General features: G+C 32.5%; 1 protein-coding gene across 1 annotated transcript; it reads right to left on the bottom strand.

Annotated features, from left to right (window-relative positions):
• Nucleotides 1-425: 425 nt before the first annotated feature.
• On the bottom strand, nt 426-23,905 carry LOTGIDRAFT_238796 (hypothetical protein; the record flags this gene model as incomplete). Its single annotated transcript, XM_009051489.1, has 29 exons — nt 426-548; nt 1,517-1,607; nt 2,423-2,535; nt 3,174-3,228; nt 3,497-3,595; nt 4,242-4,327; nt 4,638-4,739; nt 5,564-5,630; nt 5,867-6,019; nt 6,468-6,652; nt 7,233-7,459; nt 7,901-8,031; nt 8,579-8,718; nt 9,573-9,784; nt 10,531-10,645; nt 12,198-12,256; nt 13,413-13,526; nt 14,276-14,399; nt 14,838-15,008; nt 15,476-15,607; nt 16,060-16,107; nt 16,326-16,397; nt 17,002-17,076; nt 18,308-18,439; nt 19,281-19,348; nt 20,634-20,830; nt 21,412-21,531; nt 22,903-22,988; nt 23,777-23,905. 29 exons carry the CDS (start codon nt 23,900-23,902, stop codon nt 426-428), a joined length of 3,423 nt encoding a protein of 1,140 aa, XP_009049737.1.
• Between the last annotated feature and the right edge of the window lie 313 nt (nt 23,906-24,218).

The raw sequence follows: 24,218 nt of genomic DNA, 5'->3' as shown, positions 1-24,218 counted from the left end.
AGGAATGAATGTGGATCTTGTTATCATTATGGGGAAATAAACGCGGGTTTATCATGTGACAAGACAAATGACGCGGAGTAGCGAGTAATGTTCTGCTTGTGACATGATAAACAAACATTTATTTCCCCGTAACGATTACAAGATCCACATTCATTCCTTATATTTACATTGGCCTGTCAATCATAAAGTGGGCGTGTCATAACCTTTTCAGCGTTTATTGGGTCAAAATGATATCAAGATACAGGTTTCAGCGTTTATTTGGTCAAAATGATATCAAGATGCGGATTTTAGCGTTTATTGGGTTATAATGATATCTAGATACAGATTTCAGCGTTTATTGGGTTATAATGATATCAGGTATGGTTGGGTATATTGAAGAACAATCATTAGGTCTATAAATATTAAATAATTAAAAACATATCATTTCAAACATTTATTATGGATTGAGTATTATCTAAATCAGGGGAATCATTAAACAATAAGCTACTATTGGAATTCTTTCTTTTCAACTTGGAATGTTTCTTGTATTCTTTATATTTTTCTTCAATCTGAAAGGGATAATTAATTATGAACCATATTAAGGCAGTTATTAAGATTCATAATATCAAACCATTACCAACATCATACTTATACCTTCACTGCAATAGTCATTATTTTTGTGTCACAGAATACAGTGATATGATTGGATTGTACACCAGCGAATACAGCTAATCAGAGGTTTTTCAATGTCCAGATTGTAAACATAATCCTCTGTGTCCAATCCATCTTCACAATGTCAAGCTATTATGGAACTTTGTACTTATACCTTGACTGCAATAGCCACTGTTTTTGTATCACAGAATGTAGCGCTATGATTGGATTGTATGCCAGCGAATACAGCTAATAAGAGCCCTCGATAGAAAGGCTGTAACCATTATGGCTATGTGTTCACAGATCTCTGATTGGGTATATTCGATAGTGTGCAATCCAATCAAATCACTTCATTTACAAACTTCTGTAGTACAAGAATAGTGGCTATTGCAGTCAAGGTATAAGTACAACGTCCATAATAGCTTGACATTCTGAAGATGGATTGGTCACAGAGGATTATGTTTACAATCTGGACATTGAAAAACCTCTTGGCACTGAAATTTCCCAGATTATCTGTACCCTTATGAAGCTGGGTTCAACTGAAATAATGAGGACAGATGATTTATTCAAGATCAGACTTTTACATGCCAAACTTAGAACCTGCAACCAACTATTAGTGACACAATGTAAAGCTTCTTGTAAAGCTGTGAGTAAGCGTTTATACTTGATGTCCTGAAGAGGATATTGACTGTCAGTCATTTGAGCTGCCCTACCAGTCATGTCCAGATAGAAAACAACAGCTCTGACTCTAACCGAATGTGCTATAGAACTATTAAAGCAAAAATCATTGAGGACCATAACCATACATTTTTAAGATACTTGATGAAATGGAAAAACTGGTTCTGGTTAGTACACAAACTAAAATAAGAAAAGAATACTAACAAACCTTGTCGCCAAAATAAGTAGCTATAGTTATGATTACTAGTAAAACTAAGGCTATATGTGTCCAGAATCTTAACCAATCTCTATAACTCTTCCTAAAATATAATATATAATTTATTTAAAGGAACAGTCTATAAAAATTTTCATTTTCAAAAACGTTGTAAATTAGACATGAAAACTTTGCTATTTACATCTATTTACCTCTTGATCAAACTGAATGTATTTGAAATGGGTTAATTAAAACGTATGACAAACTACAGTTTATCGAAATGAAATGAAATGAATAAAGTTTTACGTCCTACTTTTCTGCACCTTGTGGGCTAATGAAGACGGGCAACGCCATGCAGGGTGCCATGAGGGAAATTTTGCCATGGCAGCGGCATTAGCCTACCCTTTCTCGATTTCCAACTGTCGAGGGATCTTTAACGTGCACAGCCTGTAGCACACGGGTTCTCGGTTTATTGTCCCATCCGAACGACTAGACGCTTTTTTCATGTCAGTCCCTCTTACCTGCATCACTTACAGGGGGAAACCGGGTTGAAAAATCTGAAGGTATTATCTCAACCTATGCCAGGATTGAACCCTGGACGTTCAGTTTAGCGAGCAAGCGTCTAACTCACTAAGCCACAGCGGCTCCTTACAGTTCATCAAAAAATTAATGACAATTTGTGTGACTGGTTTACAGAAGAGACTGATAGTAGAAATATTGGAATATAACGGATGGTTTTATAAATAATAAAGCCAAAAGTAAATAGAATTCTACACATTATTAATAAATAATTTGTAGAATTTGCTACATAATTCACTGAAATAGAGCTAACTTTTCTGAAATTTTCTTAAAGTTGTCCAAGCCTTTTTTTAAAGATCACATAAATTTGGATTAAAATATTGATATGAACAAGATATTTACCATTCTTTAAGTTCTTTGATATTTAAGAATCTATTTCTATAATCTCTAGGTAACTCAAAATCTGATTGTATTGGAAACATAGACTCATAAAAATCTTGTAATATAGCTTTCACCTAAAACAAAACACAATATAATAAAATAACAATTAATTCCATCAATCAAAAATCTCCTCCATAGACTGGCAAAATTGGGGAGTAAAGAGAAGTACCATCAGGTGTTTTGAAAAGAGTATGAATGGTCTGCTTCCTGTGCCACATCTGCCACTACTTCAAAGGTCAAAATCATGAGATACAACTAGATCAATTCATGTCTGACCAAACAAATCAGTCAAAATGCAAGAATCAGATTTTTTGTATTTATCAAGGAGTTCTCCATAACGACCATAACATTTCCTACATGACATTTGAAGTTTGTGTGTCAAGTAACCCTGTTTCAACAATCTATAAGTTGAGTTAATACTTGACATCTAACTACTAAGTCCTCATATATAGATTTGAGTATTTGAAATTGACAGTAGGCACCAATTCACTTGGTATATTTTCAATATCTAAATAATTGAATCATAAGCTTTATAACTGAAAACAATCAAATTTTAGATTTTAGACTGTGTAATTAATATTTCAAAATATCAAAGAAAATTTGTTATTTGTACTCCTGACTTCTAGTTGTTATTCAAGTCTAAAATTCTAAGACATTTTGCAGGCGAGATTTTCCAGACTCTAACTTAATAGGAGTTTTAGATGTTACTTACTGTTTTAGCCTCTTCTGAACCATGTTCAATGTTATCATTTATACATATAAATTTTCTGAAAGTAAAAAAAAAATAATACATGTAATTAGATATGATAATCTAAATATTTGCTTAACCAACTGATAGAGCTCAACTTCAGCTATCTGTAACACTATTCAGAATTAAAATCAGACATCTGGCTATTATGAAAATTAAGACAATGCATCATGAAAGTCAGAACCTTAACAAAGTTAGTCAGGCAAGGCCAGACCCATTAATAGTCGTAAAAATTTAGGACCTAGCTGCTCAAAATTAGCATGAAAGGAGTATTAGATGAAACTTACTTTGGATTTTTTCGCACGTCATCTAATTGTCCAACAACACTAGATACATTAGTTTTTATCATTTTAAATGCTATTTCATCTTCTTCTGTTATTGTATATCTGAAAGAATAATAGGGTGTTCATATGGAATAAATCATTTTTATATTTATATTTGATATTTAACTTAAATTCTTTATTATTCATCAACTTTTTAACTATATAGTATATCATATAAGACTATAAGTATATCAGTGGACAAAAAAAATTACTTCATTTATTCTTCAGTTGTCGTTCCTCCTATTGCCAGTCAACACAGCTTTAAACGGGCATTCTGTTTTTTATCAAAATTTTTTTATGCTCAAATTTGTGAAAACTAGGCTACACACCAAAATCTAGAGAAATGTGTCCCTTAACATATCTGAAAGTTTTAACTAAAAAAATCCACCCATTAATTTTTTAACGCCAAAACTAGGTTAAACTGCTCAATTAACAATTAGTACAGTTTTTAATTTAACCCTTTTCAAACAAATTCAGTTTGATCAAGACGATACATAAATATAAATAGCGTACTTTAGAAATATTTTCAGGTATAATTTACAATATATTTGATATTTTCTAAACTACGCCTTTAGATGGGTACAGATAGTCAATGCCAAGAGGTTTGGCCAAGGAGCAGTTGGTAGAAAGGATCCTTGTGAACCTGTGTTGTTATCATTGTAACAAATACTTATTTCTTTCTTTAAAACATAACAATTTTACATCTTACTTGTATCTCCCAACTGGTTTAAACTTTTCTTTGATCAAACTAGTAAAATCTTCACAGTTTAATAAAATATATTTTGTTACTTGTGGCTGAAATACATGAATTACTATAGTCATTGTTATACCTTTGAATTGTATATGTAGATAGTGTTTCGTTTCTTTAAAGGGACTTTGGCTGAAAATTTTCCTCTGTAAAAACAAATTATGAAGACATAATGTGTGCTCTTGCTTATATTTTTATCAGCACAAAGACATTCTAAGACTAACAGAACTATTTTGAGGCTGCTATTCCAATTCTCATAAAAATAATAGTATATTCTTGAGTTGAAAAACTGTACCTATGAGTGCTAATACATAATTATATAAGTCTTTGTGCAATACAAATACAACAATACCTTACCATATTTTTATCATAGTAGAGTTCAGTCACTGACTCGTCTTGTGTTTCTGGTGCTATTGATTTGGAACAGTTTAAGAATAAATTCTCTAAACCAGTCAGTAGCTATTGAAGAATAAATAGTAAAATTAATTACAAGCTTATATAGTGATTATTATATAGAGGACAACCAAATCTATTCTTATGATTCTTATGATATAAGCACTCGTTTAAGATCCTCTTTGTTTTGAACTGGAGATATTTTAGATGTCATGAAATACACCTTTGGAAAAAGTAACATTGCCAGTACATATTATTTACTAAATATTGCTTTCAAAACATACTGATTTTTTAATATGGTATTACATGTAGGCCTACCGGTACCATTAAATTTAGAGGGCTGGGATCATGCTTGCTTTCTTGTTTTCATTTCACACCATTTCACCTTGACATTTTTTGGGCCTCTAAACTTAAAATATCAGGCACTATTTCTAGAATTATTTTGCCTGAGTAAGCCTATCCCTATTATAGATTTGTTAATTTTAATTAAGGCATAATGCTTATTTGAAAAAAAAAAACAATTTGGAGTTTCAAAATCATGAATTTACGCGCTTTGGAAAAATCTCCCGATTTTTCAACAAATCTCCCGATTTTTCAAGGCAAATCTCAAGATTTTTTTTATTGACCTGTACACATGACTGTATGCTTATATCATATTAAATTTATGAAATTCGTTGCCAGATTAAATATTTCCCTTGCCAATGTGCAGGACATATTAATTCTGGCAACTCATGATGTGATTATTATATAGAGAACATCCAAATCTATTCACAACAAAGAGGAGCTTAAACGAGTGCTTATATCATATGAAATTTATGACATTCATTGCCAGATTCAATATTTCCCTTGCCAAGACTCAGGTAAAATTAATCGAATAGAGACAAACATACCTCTAAATATAAAGGTAGATCATACAATCTAGCTGCTAGTGTACGGATTTCTCTATCTGATAAAACACTGAAAACATAGAGTAATGTATATACAGTATATTCTTGTGTATTACGCTCAGTTTTTACCCAGGTTTTATATAATACCTGGCTAATGGACATTGTGAAAATTTCACAATTCAATCATCTTCCAGAAACACTACAAATAACTGAGGAACTGGTAGGGCCAGATTTATTGACAAGCTAAATCAAAGGTCCAAAGACAAAGAGGAACATATACCCTTGAAAGATCAAGATGTACCTTACCCTGAATGATCAGTATCAATTTCTTCAAAAACTTGACTGGAATTCACTTCATCTTTTACCCCCATTACATAGTAATAGAAGGAAAAGGCAAACTGCATGTCTTTAGGATGTCGTATTTTATGGGAAGATGTCACATCCCATTCTTCTGGAAACCTGAAGAATATGGATCCAAGTAAGTTAACATTATCATAACATGATATAAAAAATTTCCTTTGATCTTTCTGTGTATAAACAAGTGGGTGGTGCTAAGTTGTGGTATAACTAGTTTAAATTGAAGTAACAGCAGGTTTTACTCTATAAATGTTTATAAAGACATTTGTTTGCACTGATCATAACTGACCTATAAGTTCCACCCTACTACATATTCCATAATAAACAGAACTTAATGGCATTCATTTATTGTGTAAACACTGGCCACAAAATGGTTTTGCAACAAAAATGAAGTATTTGATGTATGTGCATAACAAGAAGTTCACTTCCCCATCTGTTACACTTTTGTCAATCCTGTTATAAGTAATTTATAGCACATCCGTTAACCAGTTTAAACAGCCATGCCCTTAAGGCTAAAAGTAAGAACATAGCCTAATCTTTTTGCACCAACCTTGCTTGTAATTCTGCCATGATGTTTTTATCTATCATATGTGGCATATGAGCTGGGACTTTCCGCGAATCAAAACCAAAAGCTTTATTATAAATTTTATTGACATGGCGTAAGGAATCACCAAATGTGTCTAACAATCTTCGACCATGATGTGTTGGAGTACCATAGTCATTATCTTCAGAAACCTAAAATGGTACATAAAAAAACTAAAGATTACGTGGATTTTCTAAACATTTCTGAAAACTATTTGTAGGAAATATCATAAACTATGGTATCTATATGCGGATACTATACTGATACTAGAAGTCTGATTGGTCAAATCAAGACCTGTCCCAGAATAAGAAAGAAACAACTATATTTAACAAGGATAACAACTTAGGATCACAATTAAGGATCCTTTCTACCAACTGGTCCTTGGCCAAACCTCTTTGCATTAATCTTTCTTGGATTATCCGTACCCATTTTCAGCTGGGTCGACTAGAATTATGAGTTAAGATGACTTATTCAAGGTCATCAGACTAACACACGCCGATCAAGATCGGAACCCACAGCCACCATTGGCTCAACATAACCAAGCAAATGACGTCATGTTTGTTGCTAGGGTTAGCTAGCTAGAACCAACTGACTGTGTTATAGAACCTAAAATTTTGGCTATACAATAAACCCCTCTAAACTGCATCGGAATCACTACATAATCTATTGAACAAAACCCTCCATAGACCTGCAACTAAGGTGGCTTATCTATGATTTTACATACAGACTTACAATTTTAATGTCTTTCATGATGTTTTTTACTTCCCAAGGTAAACCAATGTGATTATCTACACTTTGACTTTTGTTTAAATACCACTGGCTGTTCAAATCTTCAAAGTCTTCATTATCCAGCCACAATAATCTTCTCAAGACCTTGTTTAATTTCACATCACTGGGTGAAAGAAGACTTGATTTCAATTTCTGAAGCTGTTTTCTGAATCCTTTCGCTGTTAATTCATCTGCAAAAAAAATAATAAATAATAATATATATAACAAACTGACCACCTTATTTTCTGTTCTAATATATATATCACACTTACCAGCTTTATTTTCTGTTTCTAATAAATATAACAAACTTACCAGTTTCATATACTGTTTCTAATAAATATAACAAACTTACCAGCTTTATTTTCTGTTTCTAATAAATATAACAAGCTTACCAGCTTTATGTTCTGTTTCTAATAAATATAACAAACTTACCAGCTTTATTTTCTGTTTCTAATAAATATAACAAGCTTACCAGCTTTATATTCTGTTTCTAATAAATATAACAAACTTACCAGCTTTATATTCTGTTTCGAATAACTATTAGAAACTTACCAGCTTTAAACTCTGTTTCTAATAAATATAACAAACTTACGATCTTTATAGGTTGTTTCTAATAAATATAACAAACTTACCAGCTTTATATTCTGTTTCTAATAAATATAATTGAGATATAATTTCTGTAGGTAATTGAGTATTATTACTATTAAAATCTCTGTCCATAAAATTTAACATATCTTCTTTTCCCATCTTAATTTGTGGTTTTCTACAACATCAAAAGACATAGTCATACTTAGTATAGTTATATCCATTGTTTCCTGAATACAGGTTTTGATATGGTCTTATCAACTTGTATTAAACTAAGATCGTTACACTTTGTTTTGCGGGGGTTGAAATGAGATTGGTGCTATTTACACTTGACCAATCAGATCACGGTTATCATTTATTATCACAATTATCATCAAAATAAAAGTTACATTGAAAAGTTCACTAAATTGTTGGGAAAAGTATCGCTTGCACAATCAGTTATCCTCACCTTTTCCACCGTCATTTCATTCTAATTATTCACCAATCAAAGCACGATGACCTCTTTGTAGGATAGTTCAAGCCAAATTATGGCAATATGAGTGTCACTTTGGGTTTTGCTATCCCACAATTCTTTCTTGTTATCAAGAAACAGTTCCTGAATGACACGCCTTGTTTGGGTAAAAATAACAACATTAGATCAGGACCGTGATAGAAGCTTTATTAAATTACACTGGAGGTGTTTTTTTATTAGAAAAAAACACCAGGCATTCAATCTTTAACAATACCTTTCTTTTTCAGTCAATGCTGGCAAGATAACAATGTCTTCTTCTTCTTCAGTATCAGACTCATTCATTGTTTTATTACTGGTTACAGTCTTTTCTTGTTTTAGATCTTTACTTGTATCAACTGAGACTGTGAAATTTGTCTGAAGGAAGATTCATGGCATAAAACATGTTTACTAAATACAATCTGATTAAATACAAATGTAGATGTTTTTGCTTTGTTTTGTACACAGACAATAAATAGAACTGTGAACAGCTCCGAGTGTGGCACTAAACCTTATCCCATGGCTTTTGGGCCTTTTGGAACGTCCAGCTTTTTAGCTTTTAACCTCAGTGCTTTAAGCCTACCATTTGTGAACAAGATAAGTATAAGTCTCAATGTGACCTCAGCCCAAAAATAATGAAAAGTGGCCCTTTTTACCATAAGATTGGTCATTCATATTTTCATTGTTTAGCATTTCAAGCGGCTTTTAAACCAAATGAAATACTTTAAAGTTATACTACCTCTTAGGATGATCAAAAGATTGAAATTTTAAAACTCGGTCAAAATGAGTCCTTGTTTATCAGTGGACTTCGTCAAAACTATACAACAGAATTCCTCTATATTCAATAAATCCATAACATTTAAGTAATAATTCATTAAACTGAGTAATTTTGAAACATGCTTAGAAGCGTTTCTATTCTTTAGTCATGCCACATATTAAGTCCATCTGATGAATATGTACTCTTGTTGACCAAGTTTGAGACTTCAAATTTTATGTCCATTCTAAAAGATAGTCTGATTTTTAAGTAAGTAGGAAAAATTTGTTCACTCAAATTTGTGAAAACTATACTCCCCAATCTAGAGAAATGTCCCATTACTTGTCTGAAAATTTTACCTTAAAGTATCCTGCCATAAACTTTAAAACTTTAAAAAAAAGTTTAATTAACCATATCTTTTTTATAATATAAATTTTGCATACTACCCCTTTAAATCTTGTGTTGCTAAGTTACTTACTGAAAAGGTATTTTCTTTCTCACCAGTATGACCATGTAAACTAAAGTTCAGCCATGTTTGATTAAATTTACCCAATAGTACTATAGTTAATACATGGTATTTATTAGAGACTGCTACTTGTCGTATAACACTATTGATATTATATAAAGCTTGAGTTATAGTACCATTGATACTAAATACTTCAGTTAAATTAAAATATGCTTCTGTTATACCTGGAATTCAAATTTATGTCTTGTAGTGAATCAAATATGGTATGAATTTCTTCAATGAAAACAGCATATATCTGCTGATCCTTTTACCTGTTGCTAAGGGCAGCCATCTTGGTATTTCTTAGATCGTTGGTACCCATTTACAGCATGGTTTAATGATCACAGATGACTTATACTAATGACTTTTGACGTTTTCCTTGAGGGTGATGAGATAATTGTAACACTCTTATTGCATGACCTACAATCTGATTCTGGATTCTGTCTTCAAATAAGGGGCTTGTTTCGTAAAAAACCTTAACACAAAGATGATTTTAGTGTTCCAGTCATTTGATGACAAAATTTAGATCTATCAACCAAATCAGATTTATCTTAAAGGGACAGGTTCGCAATCTGTTTGACCAATCGTACCTTTGTCTCAGAAATGGGAATTTTCAAGCTAAGCTAATCAGTAATAGAGATCACAGCTCACAGTCGAAATTTGCACCTTCAAATCCATGTGTGTCCAGAATTATCCTTGTTTGAAAGTTAAAAAGACGACTCTTTTTCTTTTCTTGAGACTCTGCCATATAAAATTCCTAGTTTGAGATATTTTTAAAGGAATTATGCGATTTCCTTACATTTCTAGTACTTCTGAAGACTATTTACATATACTGAAATCAACTCCCAAAATGGTGAACCTATCCCTTTAAATGCAATTTTGTGAAAACCAGTTCCCTGGTTAGCCATTTTGTAAGATCCAAGATACTTACCAACTGGTATGTGATAAGTGTTTATATCCTTAGATAACATAATACCATACAAATCTCCATATTGTTCCACACCACAATCACCAGCATCAAAGCCACACACTTTCACATTACATGCCTGAAAAAGGAAATCAAATTAAACACTCAACATATGATATGCCCAGGTCAGTAGAAATAAAATGATATTACAGTTTGAAATTGTCAATTATATTGTCAATTGGTATTGTGTTTTCATACTGATTTGAACCTGTTTTGACCTCAGGGCAATAACTCAGAAATCCTCATATAATTCTTACTTGTCTGAGATTTTGTCAATTTACATGTGTACATAAGCAATCAAAAAACAGAAATATCATCATGCTCACATCAGGGTTCAATTATAATTTTGATTTTCTATTCAGTTTTGGCTAATCTAATTCAGTTTTTATTTGTATCTAATTGAAATTTGGAGCAAATTATGATGTTTAAGTTGTAGAATTAAAGATGGATTCCCTTATTTTCATTTATGAAAATGCTTATACTTTTATGAATAGAAAGCAGAGGTTTTCTAATGACTTGGAAAAATACCAGTTAGTCCATAATCAATTCATTATTAGCTAAATTAGAAGAGAATTACCAGCAGAATGAGTCAAAAAGTCTTTTTTTGTTTATCCATACTGTACATACCTGGACATTTACGATTGGTTAAAACTATTAATAATGTGTAATAAGAACATAACGATATGATAAAGAATACATGATAATTCATTAGAAACACCAATTACTCAAATAGTTTGCTTAATTTGACATAAAAATAAAGAAACCCATCTTTTAGGTTGATCTTGCCAATGACATTAATTTACTTAACCCTTTGAACCCTGAATGTAAAAGAAATATAATGTCATATACCCTGAACTCCAAGTAATAAAAGTAAAAGCGGATGACGTTAACGGTGTATTACATCACTTAGTAACGGCTGCTCGGGTATCTATTGTGCTAATGTGTAACCGGTAAACAGGCAACTACGGTTAAGATTATAGGGACTGATGAGAGTTTCAATATATTTCTAAATTTGGCTGTATAATCCTGGGTGACCGCTTGAAACCTCGTATAATTACCTTTCGAGAAAAACGCAAAAAACTATTTGAATTCGTATTTTGTTAAAATCTATTTACCATTTCTTTTACCGCTATACGTGGTTTTCATTCTTTGAAATTCAAACCTTGTATAACACTTTGAGTACTCTGACCTATGCAATCAATTACTCGTATTATAGTACAGTATATGAGGTTTTTCGTTTTCATCTGCAGAAAAAGGAACATTGAACCTAGTATAATATAATATTTTACGAGGTTTTAAATCTGACTGTTTATATATGTGTTATTTAATTAGTGCTTTTTGAGTTATTTACAATCAAGCTAAGAAGAGTTTTGATCACAAGATCCGCCCCTTACAAGCTTTCGAACGGTACCAAAATGTCAAAATGACCAAATATGGCATATACGAGGTTTCAAGTGGTTAAATTTGATTTGATTCGCAGATCTTTGTGATAAATTTGAATTTTGGAAATATTTGATCGCAAAAAGGGTCATTCTGACTCACGAATTGGCTCACATTTCATTAAGATCATTGATGATGTAATAAAATGATACAGTTTGTCTTATTATGTTTGATAAAAGAGCTGTACTTACAGTATCACAATATCTATCAGCTATCCAGGTATTAGCACAACCAGTATTACAATAAGCAGCTGAAATTCAAGAAATTGGTACCATTAAATATGCTGTTAAAGGAATACTACCTTTTACATAAAATCTACATTTTTTAACTTGGTCTATAAGAGTGTATATTCATCAGTTGAACTTACTGATGTCGTAAATAAACAACAGAATCCGTTTAATCCAATAAATCAATAGAACTAAGTAAGTAATTATTCAGAAACTACAAGTAATTATTGCAAAAAGCTAGAAATTGGTAAAGCAATTTCAATAATTACTTTGTTTTAAGGATTTACTGGATTATACAGGGATGCTGTTGCAATGTATTTGTTCTAAGAGAAAGTATTCCTTTAACACTCAATAGCTCCCTTAAGCTTGGAGACCACAAGGACTTTGTGACCCTTAGACCCAAGGTTCTTGTTGCTTTAGCAGAACTCTGCTTTATGAAAAGATGATAGATAGCCTGAAACATTAACCATTTTCCATTTCAGCTTCTCTGACTGGTATCACCAACTTGAAAAATTTGCAGGCATATCTCTCACTATGCAGGGGTTAATCGCGCAAGTCTCTAACCCACAGATACATTGTAGATACAGTAGCTCTGACATAATTCAAAGATCTGCAAGAATGATTGACAGCTGCTCAAAATCATCCGCCATGTTTTACCAATAAACAACACAGCTACAAAGCGTGTGTCATACATGAGATTCAATTTGTATCTGACAAAATAATATTTAGGTGTACATACAATGCAGACAAAAGATATCCAGAAAGATTGGAGGGGTCATTTTGTTTGGTTGTTTGTGGTGATTAACGACTGTATCTAAGTGGGCGGAGCCTAAGCTGATCTTGTGGATTCGTGAATTATGATTCCAATATGTTTAGAGGGTCAGATGCGCCATTTTTTCGACCAATCATACTATAGTCTCAGAAAATGGAATTTTTTTAGCTAAGCTATACTGTAATAGTGTTCACAGCTCACCATCTAAATTTGAGCCTATAAATCCATGCGTTTGTACGTTAAAATGATGACTCACCAATTTAATATACTCTGTGATATATATTAAAAGACATATATAGCAATAGTGAGTAAAATCTCAAGTTTTAGATATTTTTTAAGGAATTATGCGATTTCCGTACATTTCCATAAGTTCTGAAGACTTTTAGGTGATAATAAAGTCAACCCACCAAAATGCAGCATCTGTCCCTTTAATGAACTACCAAAATGAAAATAATATTTACCAAAAGATGCAGTATCATAACCTGCATGGAAACCAGCACCCAGTTGAACTCCTGATTTACCTACAAATGACATATTTATAAATTATATTATTGGCAACTGCTTATAAAAGTTAGTGGATTAAATAAATGCACAATTAGCACTAATTCCCCAAAATTCTGCCATATTCATATTGGATCCCTACCCTAACTGATCATTCATAATCATTCACATAATATATAAAATTTCCTCATGGGTAACTAATCAATGCATTTGAAAAGATGAATAAAAAGTTATCATTATTATTTTGTGCTTGATAATATGTGTATGTGAATAAACGTTGCAGAAATTAAAGAAAGGAGTAGTATATCCATATGCCAGTGTGACGCCAGGCAGTGACGTATTTAGGAGGTGGGACATTTGGCTATGGCCCCCTCCCTCAGCTTGTGAAAGATCAATTTTGAAGTGAAAATTAAACCCTCTTAATGCTAAAGATTCATGAGTTTTCTTTTTGTAAAAAATGAAATGAATGGAGTTTTACGTCCTAATTTTCTGCACCTTGTGGGCTAATGAAGACGAGCAACGCCATGCGGGGTGGAATGAGGGAAATTAAGCCAGGACAGCGGCATTAGCCTGCTCATTTTTGATTTTCAACTGTTGAAGGATCTTTAAAATGAACAGTCTGTAGCACACGGAGCCTCGGTTTATTGTCCCATCAGAACGACTAGACGCTTTTTCCACGTCAACCCCTCTTACCTGCATCACAGACAAGGGGAAATTCTCTTTGTACAACACTTTAAAAAAAAAAGTCCCACTTGCACATTGGACTTACCATCACAATCACCACCATCCCAATCACATTCTGTATTATTACAGGCTTTATCACAGTAACCATCTTTAATCCAATTAGATGGACAACCATCATTACAATTAGGTACTGGCCAAGTTAAATAAACCTAAATTATTGAAAGAAACAATAAGTTACGGGGATTGTATAGGAGGCTTTCTGGCTTTTTATATAAAAGACCAGGAAAACTATTTTGGCTAAAATTAACAAATTTTGGAATCTTTGGAATTTTCCAATTATTAAAGGGATTGTAAAGAGGTTTTCTCAATTGACAAGTGATAGCATCTATTTGCACTATTCCAGTTTTTAATCAGATGTCTGTTGTTCCTGCAATTCAAAGCAATATAAGTGTTAGATGATGTCACTATTTGTATCAAATAAGCCCCTTTGTGATTAGTGACGTCATCAAACACTTAGTTTTAGAGGAATATCAGGAACCACAATGTCAGATTGAAATGGTTCAAATGGATGCTATCAGTGCCCGTGATACACATAAAGAATTTAGAAAACCTCTTTACAATCACTTTGAGTTTGAATGAATCTGTACCTTATGGCCTGCAGATTGAGAATAAAAATCATCAGGCCAAACTTCTTTACCAAACATGACATCATCATTCATATAGATAAACCTATCAGATAAACCTGGTATACGGTGGATATGAGCCTCTATTGCTGGAGAGCTAAATGTTGGTAGATGACTTTTATTAGGAAACAGTTCCTACAAAAATGAAAATTGAAACATTTCGATCATTTTTTACAAATTGGCTTACAATTTTAGAATTTCTGGTCACAAGAATAAATTACTCAGGAGGATATCATGGGCAATGAAAACTTGTATTTGGTAATTTCACTTTTTGGTTCTGGGCTCGTAAAAGTAATAATGTTCACAGTAGACTCAATCATCCTGTCCTACTTCATCTACACACAGCTGTGACGGAAGATGTCTTGGTGTCAGAGACTATATCAACAAGGCGTTCGACTTTAAGATACCCAAAATTTTAGAGAGAAGATAAGCTTGTGAACAAAATAAATAAAAAAAGTTAAATTTCTTATTTGAGGTATTTTTGAAGGAATTATGCGATTTTCCTACAGTTTTAGTATTTATGAAGACTATTTACATATATTCAAGGTTCAATTCAACAAACGGAAAATGCTGCAGTATAAGTATAAAAAACTGTTACATACCTCGTGAGTGACAACTGTAACTTGAGGATTATCCATGTTTAACCAATATGGTATTTGACCATTAGTAACAATAAATATATGATGTACCCAGGGTGCAAAACGCATTAATGATCTCATAGAGTATCGTAATTCCTGTTTTAGATAGAAAAGATTTGATTAGTTCAAATTCCATCATCAGCATTGTCTGAACCTAATGTTTTTGTTGCAATTATTTGATGGAGAAATACCTTGCATAATTCCTTTCATATAATTAAGAGTTTGAACCAATCATAAATGTCCATGTATGTACAGTCTGGATAAACAAAAAAAGGCTTTTTGACCTTTCTTGATCTGTCACTTATTAGAATTCTGTTGGTAACTCTCTTCTTAGCTATTTAGCTATTTATGAACTAATTATTGACATGTGAGACAAACTGGTATTTTTTTTTACTTTCTATTCATATAAGTATTAGCATTTTTTTTTTCACAAATGAAAAAAGGGAACCCATCTTAAACAAAATCAAAACTGGTATACAAAAAAAAATTCTGATAATTTCTATCTATCTTGTATTAAAATAGATATAAATAGCCTCACATTACTGTACCTCATTATCTTCAAATCTACTGGAAGCAATATCTTCTCCTCTAGAAAACTGTCAAAAAAAACCCCAAAAAACATCAGATTACTTTGTAACATCAGATTACTACTGTAATCACCAAAATACATTAAATGTTTCACAGTAACATTGTCATATATATTTAAACATATTTTAACAAAATATAAATATTGGATCCATATTGCAAAATGACAAAATGTTTGATGTAATTTAGTGAGTGCATCATTTATTACTGAAAATCTTAACTGACTTACATCTCTGAGTTCCCATATATAATTAGCTGTAGAAAATGTTGGTGTTTTACCATCTATTGAGCAATTCTGTAACTGTCAAACATAAGACAAATAAACTGTTTGTAAGACATATAGACATAGGCATAGAAGCACAAGATATATGGATATCCTATGGCTACGGATGGCATAAAAACCATATCCACGAGTTTGCCATTGGATAACCTATTTATCCGGTCAACTAAGTTGAAAATTGAAATAAATAATTCTTTCTCTGAAAGATGTTCGATATCTCGTACTCCTTCTACCAATACTACAAATTTAGATGCGAGAAAGTCTTGAAAGAGTTGGGTATCAAGTCTAGTCTTTTTTTCTGTGTTTTTGTTTGGTTCGCTTTTAATTATTTCTTCAACGTTGACAGAGGCAAACCTAGCAGACGCCATCTTCAGCGTTAATGCACATGCGTTAAATGTCAGCCTTTTGCCCCGCCCATCTAATACCGCCCATTGAATACCATATTTATTCCACGAGCTATATTTCACTGGATACAAGAATATCATTTTTAACGAACTAAACAAATGAAAAAAAAATTTTTGATCTAGAACATTTTTTTTTCTTAAACACTTTTTCTTTGACAGCCCCTCCGACCTGCATTACTGACAAGGGGGAAATTGGGTTGAAAAATCTGAGGTTACTTTACCTCTAATATAAAATTAAACTGAATTTTATCAGGAACTGTTAATACTGCTACACCAATATCAATATGTAATTTGATCTACATTACAAAAAAAAAAAAAAAGTAAAATTACAGCTAAATCTATTTTGGGCTAACAAAGACGAGCATCCCTACGCAGTGTGCAATAGGGCTGTAACAATTCACCAATGAATCGATGAACCGCGAATCTTTCCGTCTTATCGATGCATTGCGTTGGATAAAAATAATCATGTTGTATCGGCACAATTAATTCTTAGCCCCCTTTAATAACAAATGACACATAATCCTTATGTGTATAAGAAATTGTGTCATGTTTTCATTTTTCAAGTATGACTTTCACATCAAAATTTGCAAAAATTATATTTCTGACTTTCAAAATTGAGATTTTTTTCACAATCCCTTATTCTAAATGTTCTCAAGTGCTTAATAGTGACAAACTTTTACAAATGTTTTCTCTTTCCTTCCTAATAAATGAATCGCGATAATTATCACAATAAATCGTATTGTTAGATGAGTATCGTATAGTGTAACAAATCACAACTACAAGAATCGATGCAGCCCTACTGTGCAATGATAAATTTTGTAGGAACAGCCTACTCCTTTTCAATTTTCAACTGTCTAGGCACTTACACATCCTGTAGCACTTACAACCTGTAGCCCATAGAACATAGAGCACAATGCCCCATCTGGTGATCATATACTTTTTCTATATCAGCTCTTTAGACCTGCCTCACTAACAGTGGGAAAACAAACACCATTGAAAAATCCAAACGTATTATCTTGCCCCCTGCCCGAATCGAACCCGAGCCCTGGCCCTTAATGTTAGTGACCAAGCATCCAAACATTTAACTCAGTGAGCCATCACTGCTCCCGAAAAGTCATAAGAAGTGCATAAAAAGACAATTTTTTCCAACAATAGGTCTGTAGATCTGAATGGTGTTTAGGAAAAAGGTTTAACAATAGTAGGGCCTACATTTGTTTAAAACTTAAAGATGGGTTTTCCTTATATTATTGAATATGATTAAGAGTTATAAACAATCAGAAATGTCCATGTATGTACAGTCTGGATTAACAAAAACCAAACAAGACTTTTTGACTTTTCTTGATCGGTCACTCATTGGAATTCTGCTGGTAATTCTCTTCTAATTTAGCTAATTATGAATTAAGTATGGACATGTGAGACAAACTGGTATTTTTCCATGTCATTAGAACACCTTTACTTTCTATTAAGTATTAGCATTTTCATTTTCATAAATGAAAATAAGGGAACCCATGTTTAAGAATAACTTACATCACTAATACTAGGTTGATATTTTTCCGGTAATTTCTGCTTTAATTCTGTTGATGTTAAAGTATGGGGGAAACCTGTCATTAGAATAATATCTTCTGATACCATACTGTACTGTTTAGTTAAATCACTAGTCTGAAAATAGTCAGTAATATCAATCATACAGTTTCCCTTAAAGGAACAGTTGCACCATTTTTTTGACCAATTGTACCTTAGTCTCAGAATTGGGAATTTTTTTTTTAGCTAAGCTAATCAGACACAATGTTCACAGCTTACTGTCTAAATTTGAGCCTTCAAATCCATGTGTGTCCAAAATTATCTCTGGATATAGTAGAAAAGACATACATAGAAATAGTGAGTAAAATTCCTATTTTTTTTAAAGGAATTTTTGCGATTTTCTTATATTTCTAGTACTTTCGAAGACTATATATTCAACACTCAAATCAACCCTCCAAAATGGTGCATCTGTCCCTTTAAAGGGATTATAAAAAAACGTAAATGAATGGAGTTTTACGTCCTACTATATACTATATCCTACTGTATACAGGCAATGCCATGCAGTGTGCAATGAGGGGAATTTGCCAGGACAGCAGCATTAGCCGACTGTAGAGGAATCTTATCGTTCATGGGCACACAGGGCCTCAGTTTATTGTCCCATCCGAACAACTAGACGCTTTTTCAATGCCATTCCCACCCAACTCAAAGCTATATGAGTGAACATGATTGTCTGGTATGTCTTATATCATACATTATGGCTTTTTGACCATTCTAGATCGGTCACTCATTAAAATTCTGCTGGTAATTCTCTTCTAATTTACGACAAATGGACAAATGGACAAATGGACAAATGAGACAAACTGGTATTTTTCCAAGTCATTAGAACACCTCTACTTTCTATTGATATAAGTATTAGCTTTTCTATTTTCATAAATGAAAATAGGGAACCCATCTTAAAAACAAAGCATAGAAATCTTACATAAAACACTTTGGAAACTGATGTATTTTTGCCATCTAATATCACATACTTTGAGGTAAAGTTATCAACTGAAAAAAAAAGTACATACATCTGTGAATAACAAAATTTGAGCGAATATATACAGTGGCGCCTCGTTTATCCGCATATTCCCGTTCCCGATAAAATCATGCGGTTTAAAAAATATCCAAATTGTTGAAACATGCTATTCCATAAGAAGAGTTATGTTGCTTCCTATTTAGAAAAACTGTCAAGTGTCACATACGCAACATGTGATAGACATGTGTGTACTTTATAGGGTCAATACGTCGTGAAGAACCCCGATTGTTTAAAATGTAATGTATATATAATTCTGCAGGTACATGAGTGGTTTTGGTCAGCCATTTTTGACGCAGAGTTTCACCGACGGCTGCGGCTACACAGAAGACATAGCAGCAAAATCTCCAGTCAGTCGTTTTCCACTATGACGATTCTCATGAAATGATTGCCTTGTCTTTTTCGTAAGGAGGGTCAAACAAAGATAACAAACATTGACATTAAAAAAATCAGCAACAAACATCAAACTGGTTTGATGTTGAGAATCCTGTCTGAAAGGCGATAATCTTGGGCTATCAATTAGGTAGAATGCCTGTAACCAGTTGCTCAAATTCATTCCCCAGTCATTAGTACAATGGAATGAAAAAAAAAAAACAGGAAAAGAAGCACTAGATCTTAAGAGGTAGAACATCATGGTAACATCAACAAGTCATCAATGTATCATAAAAAGATAGCCATCAGTGAGAATCAGAGATCATCACGAAAATCTTCATAATGACATTGATCCTCAAAAAAAAAAGCAGAAGAATCCATAACGAATTGTAGCCTGTAGAGTGAGCACGAGTTGCACTATATAGCTAATAGAGTGAAAACGTTAAGTCAGACACGATATTTCCATGAAATATTATCAGATCATCATGAAAATCGATAGAGATCATCCTCATAATGACATTGACCCACAAAATAAAAATCAAAAGAATCCGTTGCCTGTAGAGTGAGCACAGTTGCACTATATAGCCAATAGAGAGAAAACGCTAAGTCTGACACAATATTTCGGTGAAAAATTATCAGATCATCATGAAAATCGATAGGGATCATCATTATGACATTGATCCACAAAAGATCATCGAGCCACAAAAGAATCCATAAAGAATTGTAGCCTGTAGAGTGAGCACAAGCCAAATGTGAGCGGACCGACCAAAAGGGCAATATCAAAGTATACACCAAAACTAACATATCTTAAACCCTTCAATGTAGCCTCATTTTTTATTAATGACTAAACAAGATGGAACATAATTACAGAGATATCAACATACTTACCAATTTGTTCATTAAATTGTACAAAAGTAAAATTTCTTTTTGGTTCGTTTGGCGTATGTACATTAAAGATTTTATTAGCTTCTAAAAATAATTTGTTCATAGTCTGAAGTTTTAACAAGGATATTTCTTCATTCAGCACTGGATCTAACACAACCAAATTTGATGGGACACAATTATGGAAAGTACATTTGGTTTCTCTAAAAAGTACAATAAAGTTAAAGCTTCATAAAAAGAGTTGTCATCCAAAAGGCTGCAAATTTCATGGCAGACATAAGTACAAAAAAATAGTCTTTTTCATGTATAAAAGTTAATTTGGTATCATCAAAATATGATTGATTAATCATATCAATTACTTATTGAGTTCCAAAGGTCATCGTTTGAGTCAAGGGAAAAAATCCAAAACTTCTTAATAAAAATTTCTTGTATATCAAAGTGTTTAAAGATGTATAACCACATCTTCTCGATTGCATCAGCAATCTGTTTAATTTTGGTGGTAAAACAACTTTTATGGTTTGTTTTAATATGAATTTAAAAGTCGGCTTTAAAGGGACAGATTCGCCATCAGTATGAATTTCAATTTCTACTTCTATATCAGTATATTATATATTTTTTATATATGACAGAGTCTCTAGAAAAGATGACAGACATGGATTTGAAGTCTCAAATTTCGACGCTGAGCTGTGAACATTATTAATGATTAGCTTAGCTAAAGATTTCCTGTTTCTGAGATTATGGTATGACTGGTCAAACTGTCCCTTGAAGGATGTCTGTCACTTACTGTGTAGAAGTTATTTCTTCTTTCAGTTCATATCTTAACTGACTGAGTTGTTTTAACAAGGCAGGGTCAGTACCATTAACCCATGTATATACAACATCTATAGGCACTGGTAAACATAATCTATAATAAAAAATATAGATAAATAACACGACCCAGTTATATACAATATCTAAAGGCACTGGTAAACATAATCTATAAATAACAATAGGGACAAATATAACATGACCTATGTATAAAATATATGGGCACTGGTAAACATATTCTATAAAAACAATAGGGACAAATATGACATGACCCATGTACACAACATCTATAGGCACTGATAAACATAATCTATAATAACAATAGGGACAAATATGACATGACCCATGTATACAACATCTATAGGCACTGGTAAACATAATCTATAATAACAACATCTACAGGCACTGGTAAACATAATCTATAATAACAATAGGGACAAATATGACATGACCCATGTATACAACATCTAAAGGCACTGGTAAACATAATCTATAATAACAATAGGGACAAATATGACATGACCCATGTATACAACATCTAAAGGCACTGGTAAACATAATCTATAATAAAAATAGGGACAAATATGACATGACCCATGTATACAACATCTACAGGCACTGGTAAACATAATCTATAATAACAACATCTATAGGCACTGGTAAACATAATCTATAATAACAACATCTACAGGCACTGGTAAACATAATCTATAATAACAATATAGATAAGTAAGATGACCCAGCCATATACCATATCTATATAAACATAATATATGATAACAATGGGACAAATATAACATGACCTATAAAAATATCACATGCATGAAGCCATCTATAAAATAGTTCAATAGTATAAAACAGTGCAAGAATTGTAACAGATGTTTAACACTAAATAATGATTATTATGAACACTTTAAAACACAGCGTTTATAAACAAAAATTCAATATCCAATATCAATTAGGAATAAATGTTATCGATATCAATAAAAGTGATATCATATTATATCACATAAGCTTACATCATAAATTATACATCATATACAGACAGAATGTAGCCAAATTAGTAGGATGGTTGATTGGTTTCTTTGAATCACTTGGGGAAAAAAGTCTTAAAATTAAAAAATGAATGGAAAAGAAAAACTTCATGGCTTCAGCCCACTACCCTGTATCATGAAAAGATTGATCTAAATTGTAAGAAGTCATTGAAAGGTCTTTACAAACAAGCTACCTAAAGGGATAGATTCGCCATTATTGGGGATTGATTAGGGTCTTGAATATTTGAAAAATATGTTCAGAAGTGCTTGATAGTGCTGAAGACTGTATTCAACACCCAAATCAACCTCCAAAAATAACTAACCTGTCCCTTTATGTTGATGGAAAAATCATTTCAAAAACAGGTTTATAAGCTTTATGCGAGAACGTCATAAATTCATAAATTAGCAAGGTTTCCAAATGTGCTTTCACCTACCTTTTTCTAAATGACTTTGAACCAATATTGTCACTGTAAGAATTAAAAACAGTAGCATATTTTTCATGACTCCATTCAATGACAGCCTAAAAACATATAACATAGGAAATGAACATGATCGATTGCAATAGCAGACGGTATTTTTTAGAAAATCTGCACATCAATAAGTTGTCCACATGCATTCATGTTTGGTTGACCATTCAAAATCAGAGACATAATTAATATACCCTAAAGCAGTGCTTCTCAACCTCAGTGAGATCATTACCCACTGAAAGAGTTCTTCCAAATCTATTCTCCCCATAATAAATCAGTCATTTTGAAACGTGTTTCACTCACATGGAAAAAGGATATAAAATCATACTCTACATATCGAGATAGTTCAATGTGACCCTTAAACTGAATAATCATTCGCTATGTTCTGTATGTCCGAGGTGAATGACGTCAATTTCAGTCGTAGATCACCTCGCTCAGTTATTTTCAAAAAACCGTGTTTCTTTTATCTGTACATCACTAACAGTGATACCTGGTAGGAAATTGCAGCAACAGATTCCTCCCCATTAACATTAAATTTTAAGATAATTGCCTCCGTCAAATATCTACATACTAAAATAGTCCATCATGCACATAACAAATTAACTTATATTTAACTTGGCATAGGCCTATATTTGACATATGGATGGGGAGAGTTGGCTACCTTCTTCGTTTTTGTTGAAGAAAAGTGTAACATTTAGGATGTACAGGGAAAGTCTGAATCTTGTGACTCTTGTGAATCTCTGATTCGGCTGTAAAAAGACAAACGCCTCCTACCCCACAGCAAGTTGTTCTCAAAATAACAAAAATTGCATTATCATTAACTATCAACAAACCGACATACCTCGCCAAAGTGAAAAGCTGATACAATAATTATTATTAAACCGATAAATACAATGAGTGTTCCATTCTTATGTGATAATATATCATAAACTCTCTTTTGAATCAGTTTCCGTATCCTCGAAACCATTTTGTAAACAACTACACATGTTTCTTTTGCTTGATGATGTGGACTACATGATACAGTACAAATCGTTACTAGTAAAAAATTTCCGGGACACTAAATTTCACAGTGGAACCGAGCAACCGAATTTCATAGTGGGGTACGATTAGTTTGTCGATTACAAAAATAAATCATTTTCTCAAATTAACCTGCTGTAATCCTAATCGGTGGAAGTGACCACATTTCAATCTGATTTCGATTTTCCATGTACATCTACCGTTTCTACAACTCGACTCGTATTTATTTTACCTACCCAATTCCTCGCAAAAAATATTGTGACGTG

This window comes from Lottia gigantea (assembly GCF_000327385.1).
Source record: "Lottia gigantea unplaced genomic scaffold LOTGIsca_169, whole genome shotgun sequence".
In the NCBI taxonomy this organism is placed as follows: domain Eukaryota; kingdom Metazoa; phylum Mollusca; class Gastropoda; family Lottiidae; genus Lottia; species Lottia gigantea.
The sequence above is the reverse complement of the archived record's forward strand: the minus strand, read 5'-3'. Positions and strand labels throughout refer to the sequence as shown.